General features: G+C 34.3%; 2 protein-coding genes across 2 annotated transcripts in view; both read left to right on the plus strand.

Annotated features, from left to right (window-relative positions):
• The first annotated feature begins 1254 nt into the window (after positions 1–1254).
• LOC128219446 (transforming growth factor-beta-induced protein ig-h3-like) lies at positions 1255–11787 on the plus strand. Its single transcript, XM_052927256.1, has 7 exons — positions 1255–1782; positions 4231–4234; positions 8051–8158; positions 9146–9378; positions 9870–10026; positions 10526–10771; positions 11669–11787. The coding sequence occupies exons 1-7, from the start codon at positions 1255–1257 to the stop codon at positions 11785–11787; spliced, it is 1395 nt and encodes a 464-aa protein (XP_052783216.1).
• A 978-nt stretch (positions 11788–12765) lies between these two features.
• LOC128220537 (structural maintenance of chromosomes protein 4-like) overlaps positions 12766–23314 on the plus strand; it is a 38467-nt gene continuing 27918 nt past the window's right edge. The window contains exons 1-5 of the mRNA XM_052928970.1: positions 12766–12967; positions 17702–17844; positions 18505–18699; positions 19710–19889; positions 23008–23172. Of these exons, the coding sequence (XP_052784930.1) occupies positions 12832–12967; positions 17702–17844; positions 18505–18699; positions 19710–19889; positions 23008–23172 (819 nt within the window). The 5' untranslated portion in view covers positions 12766–12831. The remainder of the gene's footprint in view (positions 12968–17701; positions 17845–18504; positions 18700–19709; positions 19890–23007; positions 23173–23314) is intronic.

Genomic DNA, 23314 nt, shown 5'->3' on the forward strand with positions numbered 1-23314 from the left:
TTCACCGCCCAGGATACTATTTACTTAGCCTTGTTGCTTTGGGTACGAAACCTGTTAAGTTATGAGGTCATTAAGGTTAAAGTCCCACCCTGCATGTGCATGTGGAGCTGATATTGAAGACGCCGAACACTTCCTGTTCCAGTGCAAAACATATTTGATAGAACGTATAGTAATGTTTAGGGAAACCCGTGCCTTCCAGCCACTTAATGTCGACAAACTATTGTTTGGCCTCGACAACCTAACCGATGAACAGAATGAGTTCATTTTTATACAAGTTCAATAATACATAAGTAATACTAGACGATTTTCGTTATAACTGTCATTCCAGTAAATTAAAAAGGGGGTAATGGCGACAAACTGTTCTTTCTTTTTTCCCTTTTATCTTGCAATCATATATTAACATCGTATCATTGTTGAACTAAGCTCATTTTAATATAATTTGTTTACATTAGAATTTCCTATACATAGCAGTTCAAATGTGCTATGTTAACTTGTTTATATGCAATAAAATATTATTAAACTATATATTACGTTTTCAATCCTTCTTGCGGATCTGCCACCATTGTTCATCCTAATTTCCTTCGCTTAGAAATAAGTTCCGAGCATCCCGAGTCAAGTCTATCAACGACTAACTGTTATCCATGTTTCATACTCTAATCATAGGACTCAATTGACGAGGTGAACTGTAACTCAACTCAAAACACGTGTATTATTAGGCACTGTTTGAATACAATAACAATTACAAGGACAAATAAAATATGAACATTAAATTAGCAATCAAAAAAAATATCTTAACAAACAAGTATTATTAAAGACAATATGAATGACTTATAAATGCGGTAATTTACAAGATGTATACAGTCGAAAAGAGACACTAAAGTCTTTAATTTCAAACTGCTGTTTCTCAATACAAATAATCGAGCTATTCAATGATTTTGTATTTCTAGCCTTTTCAGATTAAAGCGCGTTGTAGAATTATATATATAGAATTTTTAAAACGGTTTATAATCATTCATATAAGTTTATGTCTACAAAAGATATCTATTTACCCATCTATCTTTAGGTGAAAGAGCGTTTACTTTCAGATATCGGATAATTCAACCATTAATCTAAAGATATATTTGCGCAATGTCAATAAGCTTTTGCCTATTCATAAAATTGGCTCATGACCAATTGGTATGTCATTGTCAATAAGTTTAATTTATGAATTAGACTCATGAACTAGAAACTTATACCACAGAATTAAGGTTTAAAATGGCGACGTTTAGGAGGAATAGAAGAATTGACTCGAAACTTACAGAGGAATTACATGAGGAAGAACTGCGTGAGGAAGATGACTGGTCTATTTCGGGAATGTGCTTAATATCTGACGAAAACTTATTAGTTGTTTGTGATCGTCCACAGAAGCGTTTAAAACTGTTTGATATAGACAACAACATAATTATTAACCATGTCACTTTAACAAAACAACCTCGCTCCGTCGCGGCCATTGCTGGTGATTGCGTGGCAGTCACGATTCCAGAAGAATGCAAAATATTTACATACAAAGTATGTGACCTTAGATTAAATATGCATAAAATGCATAATTTCTCCGAACACGGAGAATGTTATGACCTTGATTACATGGATGGATACTTGATTGTTACGTTCTACCCTGTTGAAAACGGACTTGCAGCACTCATATGTAAGTATGAGGAGGAGGAGGTGTTACAGATCCAGCAAAGAATTTCTTCGGACGCGAATCACACGATAGGCTATGTGACATTTGACAGACCGGCTTATGTAAAGTGCATATCGTTACCCAATGCGACGCATTCGTTTAAAGTCGTAATTTGCGACGTAAGTGAACGATACGTTTCGGTATATACCGTGAATACCGAAAACAATTCAGAGACGTTGTTGCTATGGAAACAGAGGGACGATGTTCTAGAACTAAAAGAACCAAGATGTATGGTTTCGTTCAATAGCGATACTCTCCTCATGATTGGTAGGCTATCGGGAACTGTTGCTTCACTCAAAATTTGTAACGGACATTTGAAATTCAAGGGCAATATGATCACAAATCTGGTTAGGCCTTGCTCATTCTGCTATTCTCCGAAACGAAAAGAATTGTTCATCAGCTGTTCAAACATAAAAAACAAGGGACCTGATAAGGAAGAAAAGAACAAATGGGAGAGCAATCAAAGGTTTATACAAGTCTGGAGAGAACAGTGATGCATTAGAAAGTTTGGTTGTTGTGTTCAGTAAACCACTTAGAAAATATCAGTGTAATACTATACTTTGGCTGAGAAAAGCCGTGCTTATATTTCAAATAATTTTTGAACGTCAATATATTAAAACGCTTTTATAACAAACTATCAAAACGTGTTAAAGTGTATGTGTTGTGGGAAAAGGGAAAAGGCTCGTCAATGCTGCAATTAGAAAAGTAAAGTTTTTTTCAATCAAATAATAAAAAGTCGAGTATGCTAAAAATGTATTATACAGAAAATAGAAGATGAGCACGTTATAATTATTTGAAAGTGTGCCTTGCACGTATATGTAATTGCACTATGCTAGCTTAAACATCTTTGAACATTTCATAAAGCTATTTTGGTGCATGTGTGGTCTGTATGTGGTGTCCATACGTGTGAACGTCGCGTTTTCACTTTTATGTTGGTGTCTCTCATTAAGTATAGTAACAGGGTCTTTTTTTGAACGTTCGACTACTGGGCTTGTCACTGTATAGTTCATTGTATTGTTGAATAATTATTAAATATCATAGAATTCTTTGAGTAGTTATTAGTACCAGATTTATCAAGCATCTTTGTTTATTGCTTGGTGGCGATGTTTGTTCTATACTAGGCTTCGAAATAAATGAGAAAAAAATCCACTATTTCACCAATATGTATGCAATAAAAACATTTTTATTTAAACAGTTGTCGAAGAATAACGGTCTTAAAGTTGGTGCATTACAAGAAACACTCGGCATTTACGATCTACAAATAACTGTCAGTTTTATATCATGTCACAGGATCTTTTCGCCGAGTATATTTGTAGCTTATAACTCGGTGTGATCCATTCTTTTGATGTACTTGTTAAATTTCCAATATATCAGACAATTGATACAATTGATATATTATTTGGTCACGTTAATATCACCATCGTCAGGTAGGACGGATTTCGTGGTTGTCTAAAGTCACCTTTTTCGTGTAACTTAGTAAGTATTAATAAGTTATTTAGCTCTTCTTACGCTTTGTATGAGTGGTTCATATGTTTGCCCTTATTCTCTATTGTTGTTGTTTTGTGAAATAAGTCTATTTTATTCATTTAACATTATGATTATCTATTTAACATCTTGATTTATGTATATATTGTACTGTCATGCCTTGTCATGTGATGTGTGCTTTGTATGTACAAATGGTTGTATTTATATATGAAAATAAAGGAACCGTTAGGTCGAGAAAAAACTAGAGTAAACTGGAAAGAACATATCCATGTATGAACAAAGCATAGAGTTTGGGTCATTTATTGCTTGAAAATTAACAAAAATCACTAGTTGTTTATCTTTGATGAGTAAGATTGTTAAACTACGTTTCCATTTTACATTTTCAAATATGCTTTAGCATTGGACAATTTAGTACACTCTCACTTCTTTGTCTGATACTTCTATAATAAATAAATGTCTTCTTCCGAATGGTGCTTTTGCACTCACTTCTGGCTTAAATCATTACCTTTCTATTATATCCCTGTGTAAGGTAGGGTGAGCAAAACTTAAAATTGCATTTATGATGTGAATCTCTTAAACGCTCCAGCAGGCAGCTAAGCATTCAGGTACAAAGCGTACTGACTGGTCGTTGATGTATGCCAACAGTTCTAAAGAGATGTGTACTATCACAATACATGCTACTAAAAATGTGATATAAGTATGTTTTATAAGTAAAGAAAACGAGTGCGATATAGGAAATATGTTTACATATCTTATCAAATGTGATCTCTTTTGATACCGGGTCATATAGAAAGTTGGTGATGATTTTTGTACTGATTTATTTACTTTGATTGAACAGTCTCGTCTGTTTGCTTTGATGAAAAGACAATGACCCCAAAATACTTTTATACAGTAAGTAAAAGTATAAAATCATTTTTTCGTATTATTGAGAGAAAAAATGGTTGTCAATAAAAACATTTTTGTAGCTCCAATGTATTTTCTTTTCAAATTGAATTAAATGTGTATATTTACTCTGTATATTTCAGAGAGGTATACCATTATACCATGAGTTATAAGAAACCATACAGTGTGGTTGTCCGGTAAGCGCAATGGTAAACACACTTTAGAGGTTCGGGCTTCGATCCTTGGTCTGAGCTGGTAGTATTTTTGGTACCACTCTCATGACCAGATCGGTGGTCGGGCACTTTCAAATAGGATTTGTTTTCCTTGCATATTTTTGTTTTATTTACATTATTGACACTAAGTGTTTTCTTTAAAAGATCCAAAACATGCTCGATTTGATAGACAGACCTCCGATTGCTCAGGCAAATTGATGTTTTGTATTTTGTCCATTAGAAGTAACCAAAACTGGGCCAGAATCTAATAACAATTGATAATCTCGAAGTCAATATAGCTTTGTTTCAGTTATGCTATTTTGATCATTAATTTAACCAAAAGTCATACATTATGATGTGATTAAAAGTGTTTAAATGTCTTGAGCATAAATAGGTTCTTTATGATTATCATAGTATGATTATGTTTGACCCTTGAATAGCATAACAGTCATTTTCAGCATAGACGTCATTTGATTCTGTTACACAAATAGTGAAGATAACGTATTGCTACTATTTTAAAATGTGATATATTCTTTTCTATTAGCGTGTTCTCGAATCGTCACAAATATGCTTACATAAGTATATACATTGTATGTATTGCAGATCGATATTTTTGTTTTTGAAATGTGTAAATGTATAATGTGTAAAAAGTTCACTTTTCTCAGATTTCTATGTTGCACTATGTTGACACTGTATGCATATATAGGTATATATACTCCTTCTCCGTATATGATGTCGACTTGCACCTTAAAGTATTACGTTGTCTCTATTTATGTCCTTCGTTACCTGTAAAATCGTTCGTAAAATTTAAGCAAGCCTTATGTGCTCCACTCGCTATGTCATTTGTAAATGTTAAATCGTGTATTTTGTTTTTCTCACTGGTCATGTGGCTTATTGAACATATATTCAAAATAAATTATCTATCTACCATCTATCTATCATAATAGTCCGGTCAGTCTGATGACTGTATAATACAGCATAGATATGTTACAAAAGTACGCTTGGGATCTGAAAATGAATTCATGAAGGCTCCCGATAGCATGCTAAGATAATGAATTTCGTGGATATGCCACAAACGAATTAGTTCACTGGAACGATGTGGTTTAAACATGGATCCGATATAGCTACGTCGTGCCTCTGTAATGTTTTTCATTGTTTGGGTTGACAACAACACCACCGTTATGATTCTGAAGACAAAAATTGAAGCACAATATCAGCGCGGAGATTATCTCATTCCTACCATGGCTATAAGCGATCTTCCTACTGGCATAAATCTTGTTCATGTGTTGCTCTCGGTGGTTGTTTTGCTATTTGACAGGTTATTTCTAACGTTGTTGTATATCTACTAACATAATGTCTAAGATTCTTTCACTACAACCCTGCTTTTATTATGGCAGCACAAGACAGCTAGTAAAAGTGTGCAACACCTATGCATTGGGAATCACGACCGACATGGCAAACGTTTTGCCCAGAATTGCATGCCTTCATTTGTTTGTTCAAAATTCATGTTGTTGTTTTTTGGATACTACTATGTATCAAATTAATTCGCTTTCCAATTATTTATTATTAGTAATTATATTTCTAAGAATAAACAAACCTTATCTATCATTTCTCTGTGAACCCTTATGTTACCGTAATAACTACTCCTGACACTTTTGTAAATATGATTAAATGAATCTGTAATAGCTGACACAGACACCGGTCGAGGGATTTATTTTTATTTTCTTCTGATTATGTTTGAAAATATCCAAGACGGCTTTAAAATCGCAGAACCAACCAGTTTTTTTTTATTATCGTCCTTCACAAAACATAAGAAGTTGAATATTGTACATAGCAGTTCGGATTCAAACGATACGCAAAAAATCCATTTAACCAATTAAGATAAGTATGTTATATTAATAAATGCGTTTTTAGATAATCATTTTAAAATAGAATAATTTGGTGAAATTTCAAGGGAAACAAAAACAATATTTTGAATATATTAACAATAACACGTCGATATTTCGAATTTTACCATTTGTGCATGTGATTCATATTCTGAAAAATCTTGCAATGTATTTAAATCTCTATATATTTTTCCCGTTTCAAATCTTAACTAATTAGCTTATTTGGTGACTCGGAAAAGCCTGGGTCACTTTCCACAAGCAAAATCGTCATTTTAACTGTAAATGTCTGACTGAGTTGGTACCCCGTGCGCTCAAAGACACAATAATCAAATTCAGACGATACCGATAATGACATTATGTCAAAAGTCTAACACATGTATATGGGGTATAATATCCTACCTCTATATATCTACAACATAAAAACACAACATATGGTTTTCCTTTGCTTGTTTTGGAGAAGGAATCAATGACATTACAACAGAAGCAAAATAGGATCCGTTTTCATACAGGCGTGTAAGATTGGACTACTGCATTCCTTCCGGGGATGCTGTACTGACATATTGTAGTCTGCAAGGTAAACAAAACATATCTTAGAATATTAAGTTTGATCGTATACAGTTTGTAGTATGTAAGTTCATATCATGAATGAGGCATTCCAAATACTTACAATTATACAGGACCAAAGGGTATTTTTCATTTTCTAAACTTAATGTTTCAAGGATATAACAATATAATTATTATTAGATACTTTAACAATTTAACTCGCAATAATAAAACCTATACTTTCGATGCCGTAATTTGCCAATTTACCTACTCCTGTTTGCCTTGGGCTGTAATATTTGTAGAAAACATGTTAAACTAAAACACTGTTCATGCTCGGGAGTTAGCGGAAGAAAAAGTGGTTCAGCTTCATCTAGCTTCAGTAAATAATGCAGTGGTATGGTACTCAGTGGTGTTCTGCCAATACACTCGTATTCTTATATTTGAATTGCAATAGCGTAGAATCCAAGAGGGGTGTTTGAATTCCTGTCCTGGACGGGGTATAGTGTAATGTACAAGTGTCCTGTCAAAAGAACAGTGTGTTAAATTAATAGACACTCAGTGACACTGGAAGTTTTGGTATGGAATTTCATAGAATTTTGTAAGTTTACCAAAAATATTCATATCCTTCTTAAATAAGCATCCTTTGAAGTATTTTAGGAACTACTGGGGCACCATTCGCACCTTGTTTTTTTAATGTTCATGTTAATACTCTTTTGGAAACGACCGATATGGCGCTGACGAAAACTACAGATCGCAGTTTTGGCACGCTCTGGCGAAATTTTGGTGTCCGGTGACCGGCATTCACGCGCTCAATATCATTTTTCAAACCAGCAAAATACTGGTTTCATCACATTTACGTTTTTTTAACTTCTTCTTTAGAAGCACTTTTGTCAATTTTGAAAAAAGAGTCATATCTTTATACAAACATACATGACTACTAGCTTGAAATGGATTTGGCCGAGATTCTATCGGTTTCGAATCTTATCTTTCAGTACACAGCGAAAGCCAAATCAGAATCGTTGTATAATATTACAGGGCATTTAATGATAGTATCTAACCTCTCTACTAATGTATAATATTACAGGGCATTTAATGATAGTATCTAACCCCTCTACTAATGTTATGAAACATTTGTAAACACGTTCTTTTATAGGACATTATTACACAGCATTCCACATTTAGAACATTCTTAAACACCTACGTCAGTTGATTTATTCCAATATAAACCCTAACGTAGAATTTGAAGATAGCCTGGCATTGCTTCATCAAACGAATAGCAGTTATGCGGCGTGAAAGTTTGCTGTTAGGTATTTGCCTTGCAGTCTGTGTGTATGGGGAAACGATACCGGAACTAGCGACCAAACTCGGGGCCACGGAGTTAGTGAGGCTTGTTACAGAAGCAGGGTTGGCCCAAACGCTATCCGGACAAGGTATGGCTTTGCTAAAGAGGCAGGGTTGGAACAAACGTTATGATAACATGAGCTATGACGTTGATACAGAGGAAGGGAAACCACAAACGCTCTCATGATCAGGTAGATTATGTTATAAAGAGGCAGTGCCAATCAAAATATACTATGAAAAGGTATGACTCTGTAACTGAGGTGAGGGACAAACAAACGCTATCATGATCAGGTATGACTTTGTAACTGAGGTGGTGCACACAAAAACGCTATCATGACCAGGTATGAGCAGGGCAGACAAATGCGCCATTATGACCAGGTTTGACTTTGTTACAGAGGCGGGGCACACATAAACGCTTTTAGAACCAGGTATGACTTTGCAACAGAGGCAGAGCCGTCAAAATCGCAATCATCACCAGAAAATACCCTTTACCGAGGCAGGACTGACACAAACGTTATCAGGGCAATACGGCTTTGTTACAGAGGCAGGGCTGGCAAAAAAGTGACTTGGCTTTATTGCACTTTGTATTAGATATAACCTGAGCACATATATTGAAGTCTGTGTTAATGGAGCAAAATATGCGATGTGTTACCATAAAAAAGACATGCTATACTTTTTTATGCTCTATATACCAATTCAAAGAAGTTAAACATGTAAAACAAAGGGACATATACGTATGTATGGGATAATCTCCTGTTATTAATATTTAAAACAAATGGTTAAATACGTGTTTTAATAATTTTATTTTCAGTTAATGTATAAAGATAAACATAAATGAGATTAGAACAAACTTCAAACCTTCAGAGTAGAACAGTCTAAGGTGATGTTGTCCCTTTAAAAACATTATATTTACACTCGTAATCGGGATATAAAATGTCTAAATAAAATACAGAACTATTGTCATTTTCAGTATACCATTATAATAAATTTAATGATTTGGACCATGACAACAAAAACTCTAAAAAGAAATCGATTTATTTACGTTTTAATAACAATATTCTAATTAAATTTTGTAGGACCTTTCACGGTATTCGGTCCAACAAACGAGGCTTTTGCGAAGCTACCAAAAGCAGTCATTGAGCAATTGGAAAAGAACAAACAGCTTTTAGCGGAAGTGCTAAAGTATCATGTGGTGTCAGGAACAGTTTATTCTTCCCAACTGACCAATGAAATGACAGCTGACAGTCTGGTGGAAATATCTGCGAGCAGATATGCCAAAATACGTTTCAATATTTACAATGATGGAAAGGTGTGTTGGTTTTTTTGTTGTGTTTTCTTACAAAGACATTTTCAGAAACAATTTAACATATTGTGCCTTTAAACAGAGTCATCGTAAATTGTTTTGTTTTTGGCTTGTCCGTGTACTTTCATTTTATTGTTAGATGGATTACATTCGAAACTCCTCGGCCGTTTTAGTTGTTTTCGATAAAAAAAAATGGCCTAGGAGCTCCGAATGGATCGACTATTGAATGTTTCAATTTAAACAAATCGGGATTTTCACATACGGGTATGTCCGTAGTTGTTTATGAAACACGCTGTCATTAAGCCAGACGAGAGACGTTCTTCCACGTTCTCCCCCAACAACTCAATACCACACTCTCGCGTAACATCGTGCCAACGAGTGTGATAAATATAATGATGTAATAACTTGTTTCACAGTACATAAATAAAGTAAGTCAATGCTGGTGAGCAGCAATATATAAGTCTGTATATATAATATATTAAGAATATCTGTTTCAGCTTATTACTGCAGAGGGAAGCCCAGTTACGCTGCCTAATCAGAACGCGTCAAATGGTGTCATCCACGTGGTAGACAGAGTGCTGTACCCTTTCCCATTCACAGACATTCCAGGACTTGTCACTCAACAAATAGAGCGATTTTCAACACTTCTAACAGGTACATATACCGGCGTAAAACCCTCGCCTCGGAAAATTCGAGCCAAGCGGGAATGATTACGATCAGTTTAAAGAAATCGGTCCTTTACATTCAGTTCGAGCCAACCAGGAATTCGAGCCAAGCGAGTTCGAGCCAACGGGGTTCGACTGTAATTATGTAAAGTATATTTTAAGGGAAGTGGTGCAATACAACTGGTTGTTCATTCATGAACAGAGAGCTTTCGAATCTACACAATGAAAGCAGCAGTTTTTGGTTGATTGTAACTATAGAATAACCTTACCGATATTTGCAACACCCTCAAGAAGCATTGAGACATCCAATGATACCGCACGAGACCAGATAAGGAATTACTGTAACGTGCCGTAGATATCGCTAATTCATATTATATTGTGATAGATGATATTATACAAGTACGAATGAAATATGATACCGGTGTAGATTTAGTTGATAATAATTACATGGTACACTTAATATCAATGTGATATTTTATTTTCTGCAGCTGTGGAGGTGGCAAACCTAGCAAACACCCTGGCTGGTGGCCCCTTCACACTCTTTGCTCCAACAAACGCCGCTTTTGCCAAGATACCGACTGATGTATTGAACAAACTGTTGGCTAACGTAACGGCACTCGCTGACGTTTTGAAATACCACCTTGTCAGTGGCACGTACTGGAGCGCCAGTCTGTCCAATGATATGATGCCCAAAACTGTCCAGGGAGAGCCTGTCACCATTAAAATTGAAGACTGTAAGTTGGCTGTTAAATAGACATTTGCGAAGTAAAATGTTGATATTTGAAGCCTTTAAGATGGCCCATTGTGGACTATACACCAAGACTAAATGCACAAAAAGTTAACCAGCGTCCCTCAGTATAGTATGGTATATGTCGCATTAAGATTTAGTATTATATGTTCTTTCATCGTTACGACATAAAAAAGAGTTCGTCATAATTTGTTTACGTACATATGACTAACAACGGATCTTAAAAAAGATAGTACATGTATTACAATTGAAAATGTTTTCATTTTGCTTTATTGAACAAGCGATATTTCAGTGAGCGTAATTAACGTTAGTTAAGACTTTAAGCTGCACTCTCACAGATTGAACGTTTTGACAACTTTTTTATTTTTATTGTCTTGGAACGAGCTAATTTACGCGAAAATACATGTAAACCAGTCATATAAGACTGCTGACAAAAATAAGATAGCAAATTTTTATTTTAAGTTAAAAAATTGAAGTTATATGCAATTTCTTAAACCGATAGTAACGGTTATAGCCATAAAACATTAGTTTTGGAACGAAAATATGCAAATCTGCGATCTGATATTTTGTCAGCAGTCTTTCATCACTGGTTTGCAGATATTTACGCAATAATTTGCTCATTCCAAGACAATAAAAAATGAAAAAAAAAACGTTGGAAAAAAGGGTAAAACTGTGAGAGTGCAGCTTTAAATAACACTTGTTCTTACCTAGTTACGATAATATATATGAAATTTGTACAATTACTCTATAAATTTAAGTAGATGAAAATATTTCTTATTATGTTTCATCAAACACATTCATATACTCATTCATTAACGTTCGATTCTGTCTGTACATGCTACTACTATAACTATGTAGAACATAATTGATTTTCCTATTTCAGCCAAGGTTATGGTAAATGACGCCACAGTCCAAGAAGCCGACGTTCCAGTTACAAATGGCGTCATTCACGTTATAGACACGGTCCTCATGCCGCCCATGTTTGACTCGACCATTTACTAGATGCTTATATGCGACCAGTCATTTATTTGCCGTTTATTGATGCTTGTATGTTTAACGGTTGTATTTATTGATATATGTTGTGTTTACGCAATAAATGCAAAAAGGGAATTAACACGTGCGTTATTGAATACATTTAGATTATTTCGTTTCGCCAAATGTGAAAGTGCTCCATACATAAAAAAGTATTATGTGCAAGGGAGGTAGGCCTCGATGGCATACTTCTGTTTTCAATTAAAAAAAGTGAATTGAAATAAATAGTTTAATTATTAATTTACAAAAAAAGATATGTGCGATGTTGAAATGGTCCTTTTGAATATAAACAATGAACTTCTGATGTTACAGACTGTATAAATACAGGAAAGCAATCAGTTAACGTATCCTGAATGTTATATTTTGGTTAAGAAAGACGTTTGTGGACACATTTCAAAGATGGCCAAAATCTTATCAACGAGCATTCAACAATGATCATGGACCTATTTATTATCAGATGGTTTATATATATGTCCGTGGTCAGTTATTGGAAGACTGGTACCCTACGTTACTTTTTGGTAAAAAAGAGAATGAGGGTACCAGTCTAGTTATTGGGTGAAGATCACAAATTAAATCGAATATTGATTGTACTTGCAAAATCAAACAAAAGAGAAAAGGACTTTCATGGGAAAGGTCTTTCATAAGTTGTTCACCATCTTCCAGTACAATCCTATACTTTGATATTGTATATTTATGACCTTGCAAACATTGTTCCTTTCAATAATAAAATATATTTCAACCAATCAAACAAACTCAACGGTACGTCATGTCAGGTGGGTTTTTACAAACAAACTTTCAAAATCACACTTTAAAAGAACAGATATTTATTTCCGAGCGACGCATAACCGCCCTCGAATTATTATTATTTATTGACAATGCATGTTTACCGTTTGACAAGTTTATAACTGGACGTTTGACTAAATAATTGTCTTGTAGGGTAGCGAAAGTTACAAATGTTTATATTTACTTCCGGAACAAATAGCGCCAGATTTAACGTTTTAATTTGTCAACAAAATGCCATCAAAGAAGAAAGTAAGAGCGAGTCCGAAGAGTAAAGAAACTCCTATGGATGTAGAGGAAGACAATGAAAATATTCCACACATTGATCAGCCCCAAGTCTCGATCGGAAGTCGTGGTTTTAATCCGGAAGGTAACTTTGAAAAATGTCAGAAGTGGGAGGGGAATTGGATATTTTTACACTACGGTGGTTTATCTCTGTCTGTTTGGGTATCTAGCATGGCCACTATTGTCATAAGCTCTATTTGGAATAAGTTATGAAATTATTATATAGTAAAGCACTAAAATGACAATATAATTATATTCATTATCTGTAAGGTCTGTGTCCCTTATATGTCTTCCCATAATGTGGCTGTTCACTGGACATGTCAGGCAAATTTTGTGCGGGTCTGGCAGTGGTTCCATAAATGGAGGAAGGGATAACCAACATACTTCGAGACAACAAAATAGCGAAACGGTACCTGAAGCGAAATGTCTGTAAAAACTGTTCATTGATTATTTGCCTAAGGGGTACATAGAATTACCGGAATCTCCCTAACTACCAAAATCCACCGGAATCTACCGGAATCCCCTGCGAAATAACTTTAAATTTAAAACTTAATATTGTTTTAGTCTATATAAATGTTTGGTGGTGTTTTAATTATTTACTACCCATTATATATCATTATGAGCGTATGTACGTACATACTATCTGAAAGGGTACGGGGATTCCGGTAGTTTTCATGTCAGTATACAATGACTATAATGAGTATAAGTCTGTATTTAAGGAATATGGATAAGGATTCCGATAGTTAACCGCTGATTATGTTATGACCAAGCTACCGGAATCCCCTGTGAATTACTAAAATAACTAAATTTCAATATTATTTCAAGTATGTAATGTTAATGCTTGATTATAGAATGAAGTAAGAGTTTTAATCAGAAAATGACAAGGATTCCGGTAGCTTACCGCTGATTATGTTATGACCAAACTACCCGAATCCCCTGTGAATTACTAAAATAACTAAATTTCAATACTATTTCAAGTATTTTAATGCTTGAATATAGAATAAAGTAAAATTTTAATCAGAAAGTGACAAGGATTCCGGTAGTTTGCCGCTGGTTATGTTATGACCAAGCTACCGGAATCCCCTGTGAATTACTAAAATAACTAAATTTCAATATTATTTCAAGTATGTAATGTTAATGCTTGATTATAGAATGAAGTAAGAGTTTTAATCAGAAAATGACAAGGATTCCGGTAGCTTACCGCTGATTATGTTATGACCAAACTACCGGAATCCCCTGTGAATTACTAAAATAACTAAATTTCAATACTATTTCAAGTATTTTAATGCTTGAATATAGAATAAAGTAAAATTTTAATCAGAAAGTGACAAAGATTCCGGTAGTTTGCCGCTGGTTATGTTATGACCAAACTACCGGAATCCCCTGTGAATTACTAAAATAACTAAATTTCAATACTATTTCAAGTATTTTAATGCTTGAATATAGAATAAAGTAAAATTTTAATCAGAAAGTGACAAGGATACCGGTAGTTTACGATTATAAAGGTATACCTCTTAGTACATAACATATATTAAAGCTTAGAAACACCCCAAACAACATTTAAGTATAGTTTAATTACTATTTCTCAGGGGATTCCGGTAGCTTGGTCAAATCATTATAATCGGCAATCCGACCTACAAACCGGAATCCTTGTCACTTTCTGTATATGGAAATATGATTATAAAGGTGTACCTCGTAGAACATTACATATATTAAAGCTTAAAAATACCCCAAACAACATTTACGTATAGTTTAATTAGATTTTTGTACCAAAAACATTTCAGTAAAGTTTAATTATTATTTCTCAGGGGATTCCGGTAGCTTGGTCAAATCGTTATAATCGGCAATCCGACCAGCAAACTACCGGAATCCTTGTCACTTTCTGTATATGGAAATATGATTATAAAGGTAAACCTCTTAGTACATTACATATATTAAAGCTTAAAAACACCCACAAACAACATTTAAGTATAATTTAATTAGATTATGGTAGATTCCGGTAGATTCCGGTAATAAGGGGATTCCGGTAATTCTATGGACCGTTGCCTAAGCGTTGATTTGTTGATCTCACATTGAAATTTGACGTCACATTACATGGCCAAAAGTCGGCCATTTCCAATATGGTTCATGATGGTAATTGTCAGGGTTTAACAAGTTAATATGATGCATCCGTAACGGCATTTTATTACAACCCTTTTGATTGGTTCTTGGTTTGCAACCAGGCACAATAAAAATTGTCAGCACTTTGTCTCAATTTGTTTTGGCGGCCGTTGGTGGAAAAACCAGAAAACATCTAAATTGCAGCGGTGTTGCAATATTTTTTTGCGAGACTTAGTGTATTAAGTTTTACTTAACAACATGTCCATGTAGTGTTTATATGGTTGTTTTTTTGTGAATTAAATCAGGAACACATTAAAAGCAGTTGATATTCATTTTTTTTACTCTTTGTATACCATTTAATGACATATTTGTTCGGACATGTAAAAACTTCCAACATGCCCTCTTGTGGACAGGCAGAATTATAACGATTTCGGGAATACTGCTATATCAGGAGTACTGGGCAGTTGCCTAATTCCGGATCAATTTTGAAGTTTTCTTAAAAAAACTGTCGGAATTATTAAACATAAGTACATAAAATTTTGATATAATAATGCTGGGTCCTATATAAACCAAAATGGAAAAAGAATTAAAGAAAAAAAACAATTAATTATAAAATATTATTCAGAACGAAATGCATTCAGAGCCTAAATATTCGGATTTTTTAAAAGAACACAGTTAACATCATCAAGTCAATATACAAAAATTTAAATACTATTTAAATATTAATCATGCATTAAATGTTAACCTGTATATAAATTTTATCCTTCTCCGAAGTATTCGTATGTGTATTTTTGGCCTTTCCGAACTACTGATATGTCCGAATTTGCAAAATTTTGAAAGTACGAATCTGCTTCATTTTTGCTTCATTTTCATCAAATGCTACACAACACAAAAACAATCGCATTGTCAATTTATTTACTTTGTATGCATTTGGCATTGTATTTCATGATTGACGATAAGTCATAAACTTCGTATAGTAGGTCTAGTGTTTAAAGACAACCCTGTCGAACCTCAATATAAAAGCTCGGGCTGTTCGACGTCATTCCCCACGTGACTATATATTTACTTCTGGGAAAGCGAAAGGTTAGAAGTATTTATTTACGGGTTATACTAACATAGCTGCACTTTTGTGTTGTTTCTGTTTCTATGGAGGTCAGTTGCGTAGACTGTGATCATTCGATATTGATCACAGTCGCCGAAACGCCTTTTAAATGATTTCCGAATATTTAGGCAAATCCGGAATTAGGCAACTGCCCAGTATGCTATTTCTGTGAAATTAAAAACAATGCAATATTGTACACATGCATGGTAGTTTCCAGAGATAATTCTCACAAAAAATACATGATTCATGCAACAAAAATGGTCTAAATCGCCTTGAAAATACATAAACGTGAGATATTTTCGAACTTGCTCACAGTTTGTGTATTTTCTGCCTTTTCGCTTTTGTTCTTAAAAGAACCACACAGTCATCATCCAGGGCTTTTTCTATAGTACCCACGGGTCCGACTATCGGACCCATTCCCAAAGCAAAATATAAGATATTTTTCCCAATTTTCAGAAAAAAATCCCAATCAATTTTTTTTTTTTTTTTTTTTTTTTTTAGAAGTCTTTTTACATGTACTGGCTCATTTTCAACATCATATCAATTATGTGATGTTAAGTTTTTTTGATAATTGAATTCGGAAATCATTAATTTTCATCACATTCAGATATCTGTATAAAATATCATCTGTCATGATCGATTTATTGCAATAGATATTTACACCCAAGGATTGATATTTCAGCCATTTTGGGTATTTTAAAGGGAAATAAACTAATATAAAACCATTTCCTAATTCGCTGGAGACTAGACAGCTTTTTATTTTAACTGTAAAATTTCCCAATTTCGGCTTTTTCACGACGCAAAATTTCCCAAAATGTCTAGGGTCTTTTTCCCAAATTGGGCAGAAAAAGCCCTGTCATCACATTTCTTGTTTTTAATTGATTAACAGTGTCGCTGTCGACTATTGTCTGCCTGTGATTTATTGAATTTGTTAACTGTTGTTGTATACGCACTTGTTTCCAAGCGTTTTTACAACCCTGAGTAGTTTGATTTACCCGATTTCAATCAGCATTTAATAAGTGTCCACAATATCGGAAGCTTTCTGTAAACCTTCTGGCTAGAAGAAAAGGCAAAATACACAAACAATTGAAATGGAGACATAGTAAATAAAAAACCAAAATGGTTTAATTTGGTGAACTTGATTCAGTAGACTTATTTAACCAATGTTAAAAACTGATCATTATTTGCATGAAGGTCGATCATTTTTTAGAATGAGGAGGTTAAACCTTGCCAAAAATGTGTCCAATTCCCCCTATATTACCAGTTGTTAGTCATACTGCCAACAGTGATTCTTCTTTGTGCAGTTTATTGCCTTCTAAAGGCTTTTCCTCTTGCAAAACAAGGGTCAAAATTTCCCAAAAATTCATAATATTTCCATGAATGAATAATTGCATTGAATTACTTGAATTGAAAAAAAATCATCTTCAATATACTACGGTATTTGTGTTTGCGCAAAAACAAGAAAATCATGTATATTTTAGTACTACATGTATAATATTATTATGACATTAGTTAGATTGGAAGGCACTTTTGGACTGGTGAAAATGAGATCACGTGTCCATCATGGCTTTTTGTAAGGTAGATGTCTGTCTATGCAATTCTTTGATTCATTTCCAGATTATGGTGAGATTGATGTGCCAGCCGCGCCAGAGGGTGTTGCCTCGTACGATATCAACGGTCCACGTCTGATGATCTCAAAGATTGTCAATGAGAATTTCAAATCATATGCTGGAGTAAAAGAACTTGGCCCCTTTCACAAGGTACTAGTTTTGGGTTAAAGGCAGTTATTTAAAGACTAAATGTCGATTAATCATTATAGTTAAGACTCCTTTCACTGATATTTCATAAACATAAGATAAAGTCATTAAATGGATCTTTGTTTAAACTCTGAAAGCTTCCAGATAACTGCACATTTAAACTGGTAGCATACAACTTCAGGGTTTGCCTGGACTCAGAAAACCCAAGTCCCTGACTCAATTTTCAAGCAATGGACTCCCATTTTGAACTTATTGTCATAATTGTGTATTGTGCATGCATGGGGTCACCAAAGTAAACCAATTCCAGTTTTTTTGTCCTTTTTGTGAAAGAGGCCTGGGCACTTTGAGTTGTCAAAATAACAACAAAATTACTAAAATTGTGAGCTTACCATAGTATTTTTCAAACAAAAAAACAAGGCAAAGCCTCCTTTAAGATCATGGATTTGAATAATTTAAGAGAATAATACTGCTTTTAAATATATCTGTATTAGTTATACTTCATTGAGTGCAAACCATAGACTAGGACCCAATATTATTAGACTCCCAATCTGTCAAGCAAATCTGGAAATCCCTGAAAGGTATTGAAACTCAAGCCCTGACATGTGTCATTTGAGGTCATTAGCATCATTCTATTTTCTACTGCAAAGTTTTATTTTGTTTCAGAGCTTCACATCAATAGTTGGTCCCAATGGTAGTGGCAAGTCAAATGTGATAGACTCGATGCTTTTTGTGTTTGGGTACAGAGCATCTAAAGTTCGGTTAAAGAAACTGAGCGGCCTGATACATAACAGCGAAAACCATCTCAACATTGGAGGATGTACAGTGACGGTCTTTTTCCAAAAGATCATTGATAATGGGGTACATGTATATCAAATGATTTTACCATATTATTGAGATTTAAGCAGATGGAAGCCTTTAACTAAACCTATCAAATTGTATATGAATTAGATGTAGACAATTTTGGATAGAAGCTCAGCTTAACAGTAATACTTGTTTAATTTAAACTGTTTACATTGAACAATTAAGGATATTTAATCTCAGGACAAAGCGCTTTAAAGTTCAAGTTATTTTATTTTTTGCTGGATATCCCAGTAAGAAATACCTTAAAGGGACTGTACTCTGTATGATGAAATAGCTAAAAAAAAGAAAATTGTCGAAAACTGACATAATCTTGGTATCAATATGTACAATGCATTGAAACTTACTGACTGAAGTACCACATAGTTTACAATTAATTTATTTTTCACAGTGTTTTCGTATTTTTCCATTAAAACAGATAACTGGGTATGTCTACCTAGTAGAATTCATTCCTTATGCGTGATTGGCTAGTCGATGTTATCACGTGATATTACTGAGTAAGGTGTATAGCTCAATTATATCACCCGTTTAGAGTAAGCCTTTGTAGCTCAGTGGATACAACGATGGACTGCAATTTTGGCGACACCGGTTCGAAACCGGTCTTCTTCACAATTTTTTTTTGAAATTTTGGTATTATTTTTTTTACAATTATGATATCAACGAGTAAAATATTTTATTAAATAATTGCCCTGAGATTCGTTAGAGAAAAAACTTTTTGGTGCCAATCTGGTGTACAGTCCCTTTAAAATGGATTTGAAAGGCTTGGTAAGCCATTACTCGGGAGTAGTCCTTTAACCTTGAATCAAGCCTGAATCCTTTGTACTCGCAACAAAATTTTAAGGAGTGAATTTTCCCATCAGGCATCATAATTGTAAAATGCTAATTAGAAATGTAAGAATAAAATGTAATAATTTTATGAGAAGAATGATAATTATATTCAAACCTTTCTAGTCCAATAATGAGCTGTTAAAGAATTGAACACAGGCATTTATTCTTTCTTGCCTTTTCAGATTGGCGAAGATGACTTCACAGTTGTTCCTAACACTGCATTCAATGTGTCACGCACTGCGTTCAAAGATAATACATCTCACTACAGTATCAATGGAAAACGCTCCACATATAAGGAAGTTGCCACACTGCTGCGGGCTAGTGGAATTGACTTGGACCACAATAGATTCCTTATCCTTCAGGTAGGAAAAATGCTCATATTTTATTTATTAAATCAGGATGTGTAATTGACTTGTCAATCTCCAGACAACGTGAAAACTTTTTTTTCTTCACAGGACATTGCGACAGGTAAACACTGAAAGTTTACCTGTCGCACCAAATTTGTACCTGTCGCAATGTTACAAACAGTATTCAGTAACATCAGCCTAAACCTTGATTTAAATAAGTTTTGTAATTCCCCATTATAACAGGTTTAGATCTTCTTGGTTAGATGTGTCCTACTATTATATATTACATAAAAGAAGCTAAACATCAGGTCAAAAAATCAATATTTCGGATCTTAAGTTATAATATTTTTTTTCCTTCCTTGCCTCCCAAAAACAACTCATATCTGGTTCATCTACCCATGGAGCAGCTAGATCTTACTATTTTAATTCATCTTTAAATTAAAGATACAGTACTGTTATAAAATATAAAGAATTGTACTACAAGTCAAACTCAGACACAACATTTATGCGAAAACAAAAGTAGGGTTCTTGATATTGGCAATGTTAAACAGAGCGGAAAGAGTGTTAGCTCAGTATATTCATCATCATATTTAAATTAACACGATTGCCGGGAACCACTTCACCGAAAAAGAATTAGAGTACGAGCTGAAATCGGAACCTTACGTGTTTTTTCGGCTTTTACGGAAACATGTGCAAAACAGGGTTTACAAATAGTGATACACGGATTAACATGCTGAATAATCATGATATAATAGTTAAAAATAACTGTGAAAGTAAATTTTTTCGAAAATTTAACGGTGCTGACTGTAATTTTTCACCGGACATTTGTCCGACTGTCTGACGTACATTCGCGTTGTCTGAATCTCTAGATTTGAATTACAGGTTCAAACTTAAAGATGCACTCTATCTCTCAAATAAGACTTACCACAATTAATACAATTTTTTTTATTTTACCAAAATAGATGAATATGACATTGTGTAGAAAGCAATGGTTGTTGTGAAGGATACTTAGTTTTATTTGAAAAAAAGTGTGCAGAAAACACAGTATTATTTCCACCTTATGCGACAAAAATGGATCACACTTCATCTTTTAGCACTTACCAATAATTGAAATATTTTTGCTTGTTTACCAATTAAATACACGGCTTCAATGTTGTTTTAAGTACTGGTAATAAATATTTTTCATTAAATTAAGTTTTCCGAACACCGTTTATCGCTATTATCAAAACTATTTTTCAGTCCTTTGTTCTTTATTCCAAAATCACTATTCCGAAATAATCGCTATTCCAATGTAAATATTACTGCCCTATTTGGTTTTTCACACCTATTTATCAATTCTTATTTCGAACTTGATCGTGTCAAAAAAAATTCACACCATACTGCAAATGCACTCGGGTATCGGCTTGAGGTGACAATGGGGCACAATTAGTCCTTGTTAAAGAATTATCTTGAGCAGGCGTATGTTACAAACATTGATGTCAGAAAGTTAGCGATTCATTTAGGTGATGTAGTGTGTATATACAGTACACTCAACGAGTTAGACCCACTTTCCTCGCTCACTCCGAGGGATAAAGTCGACGATCTCGGGTTTCCTCCGAGGGTTAAACTGTTGCCCTCGCTAAAATCCCCCCAAGTTCCTCCGAGTGGCTGGCTTACCACCGAGTTTAATATGAACGATAGCGTTGAGAATCGTCTGATTTTATGATCCCGCGGCGGAACTCGGAGTCTAATCAGATAAGCAAGAAATCATTCTTGTTTAGAAGTTATTTATTTTTATGCTTATGCGCATTGTTAAGCGTAAAAGATTCTTACATGTACCAACATTTAATTTGCATTTATGTCCGTAAATGCCAATTGAATATTGTCTTGTATACATTGAATAATTAAAGTATATCCACCAAGTTATTGCATCATAAATCAGCCGACTATTTACACAATTCTGAACCATGACCTCTGACGTCAAGAGCGTGATCAATACAATGTAGAATATACTATTTATTATTGGTGGTTAAAAGTAGCTATGATGTTTCATGGAATTTTTCACAGAAAACGAGGCAAGAATGCCTTCAAAACCATGCGCTGTTAACTTTGAACGCGTGTTTGACCTCCTGATTTTCCGAAAATGTGTAACCTAGAATTTCTCGGAAGAATTAGAAATGTGTTTATCAGTAATAAGCAAAAACATGTTTATAAGATGCATGTGCAACTAGTGAAATACGACTGCATTCTTGTGGTAAGCTAACTTCATGCAAAACGGGCAGAGGAAAAAGAATATCGGTTGAAAATTTTAATAAAATAAATATAACTTTAGCGTAGATTCTTATCTAGTGTCCGCAGAGTTTCACGGAGTTAACCCCTCCGAGGAACACTGAGTTCGTTATTCTTCGGTCGACTGATCACCCTCCGAGGGCCTTAAATTCAAACTCCGAGGAACGCGGACAATCGATAAAATCATTGTGTTGGCCGCGATAGCAAAAATCCGCGGAGGGAAATGGAAAGTGGGTCTAACTCTTTGAGTGTACTGTAATTACTGGTTAACACAATCTAAATACCATTCGAAAATGTCTATCTCATTTAATTTGATCGCCGCATTGCTCACTCGACCTGCTACCGAACAATCCGAATGCATACATGTGCTGTCATTTTGTTTTAAATGTTTTATGTTGTTTTAATAAAGAAGTATAATAACGAATTATTTGTCAATTATTAAACACTAAATCAACAAATATTTTTGTATACGAAAGAAAACTCAAACCAAGTGTATCGTATTGGTAACGTGTATTCGACATGGCAATCTCACGACTAATTATTTCACGTCATCTATAATTCGCGAACGCTTTCATTTGCGGAAAATTGTTAATTCGAAACACCCCTATTCCGAAGTATTTGTTGGGTCCCTACAATTTTGGATGACGGTGTTCAACTGTATGACATATTTACCTCTTTGTGTGAAAGTTGGCAGTAGAAACTGTAGTGATAAACGGTAGGTTAAGTAATAACGCTTTTATGAACAAAACCAATTGTCCAGTGTAAAAATGCCAACATAAGGATAAATAACTAACATTAAAGTGCCTAAAAATAAGTTGTTACTTTATTTGAAATATGTCTCACTTGGATGAATTATGTTGGACAGGGTGAGGTTGAGCAGATTGCCATGATGAAGCCGAAAGGTCAGACTGAGCATGATGACGGGATGCTGGAATTTCTCGAAGATATCATTGGCAGCAACCGGTTTAAGGAACCGATTGAAGTACTTGCAAAACGGGTGGAGTCGTTAAATGAGCTGAGAGGAGAAAAGGCTGGTTTCTTGTTTTACTTTTTAAAATGGAATCTTTTATTTTATCTTGTTTGAGTATGTATTATATTAAAATGGTCAACAAATGTTTACCTGTCCCAATATTTCAAACAGTTTTCAGTAACATCAGCCTAAATCCAAATAA

Source organism: Mya arenaria, chromosome 15 (assembly GCF_026914265.1).
Source record: "Mya arenaria isolate MELC-2E11 chromosome 15, ASM2691426v1".
NCBI classification, from domain to species: Eukaryota; Metazoa; Mollusca; class Bivalvia; order Myida; family Myidae; genus Mya; species Mya arenaria.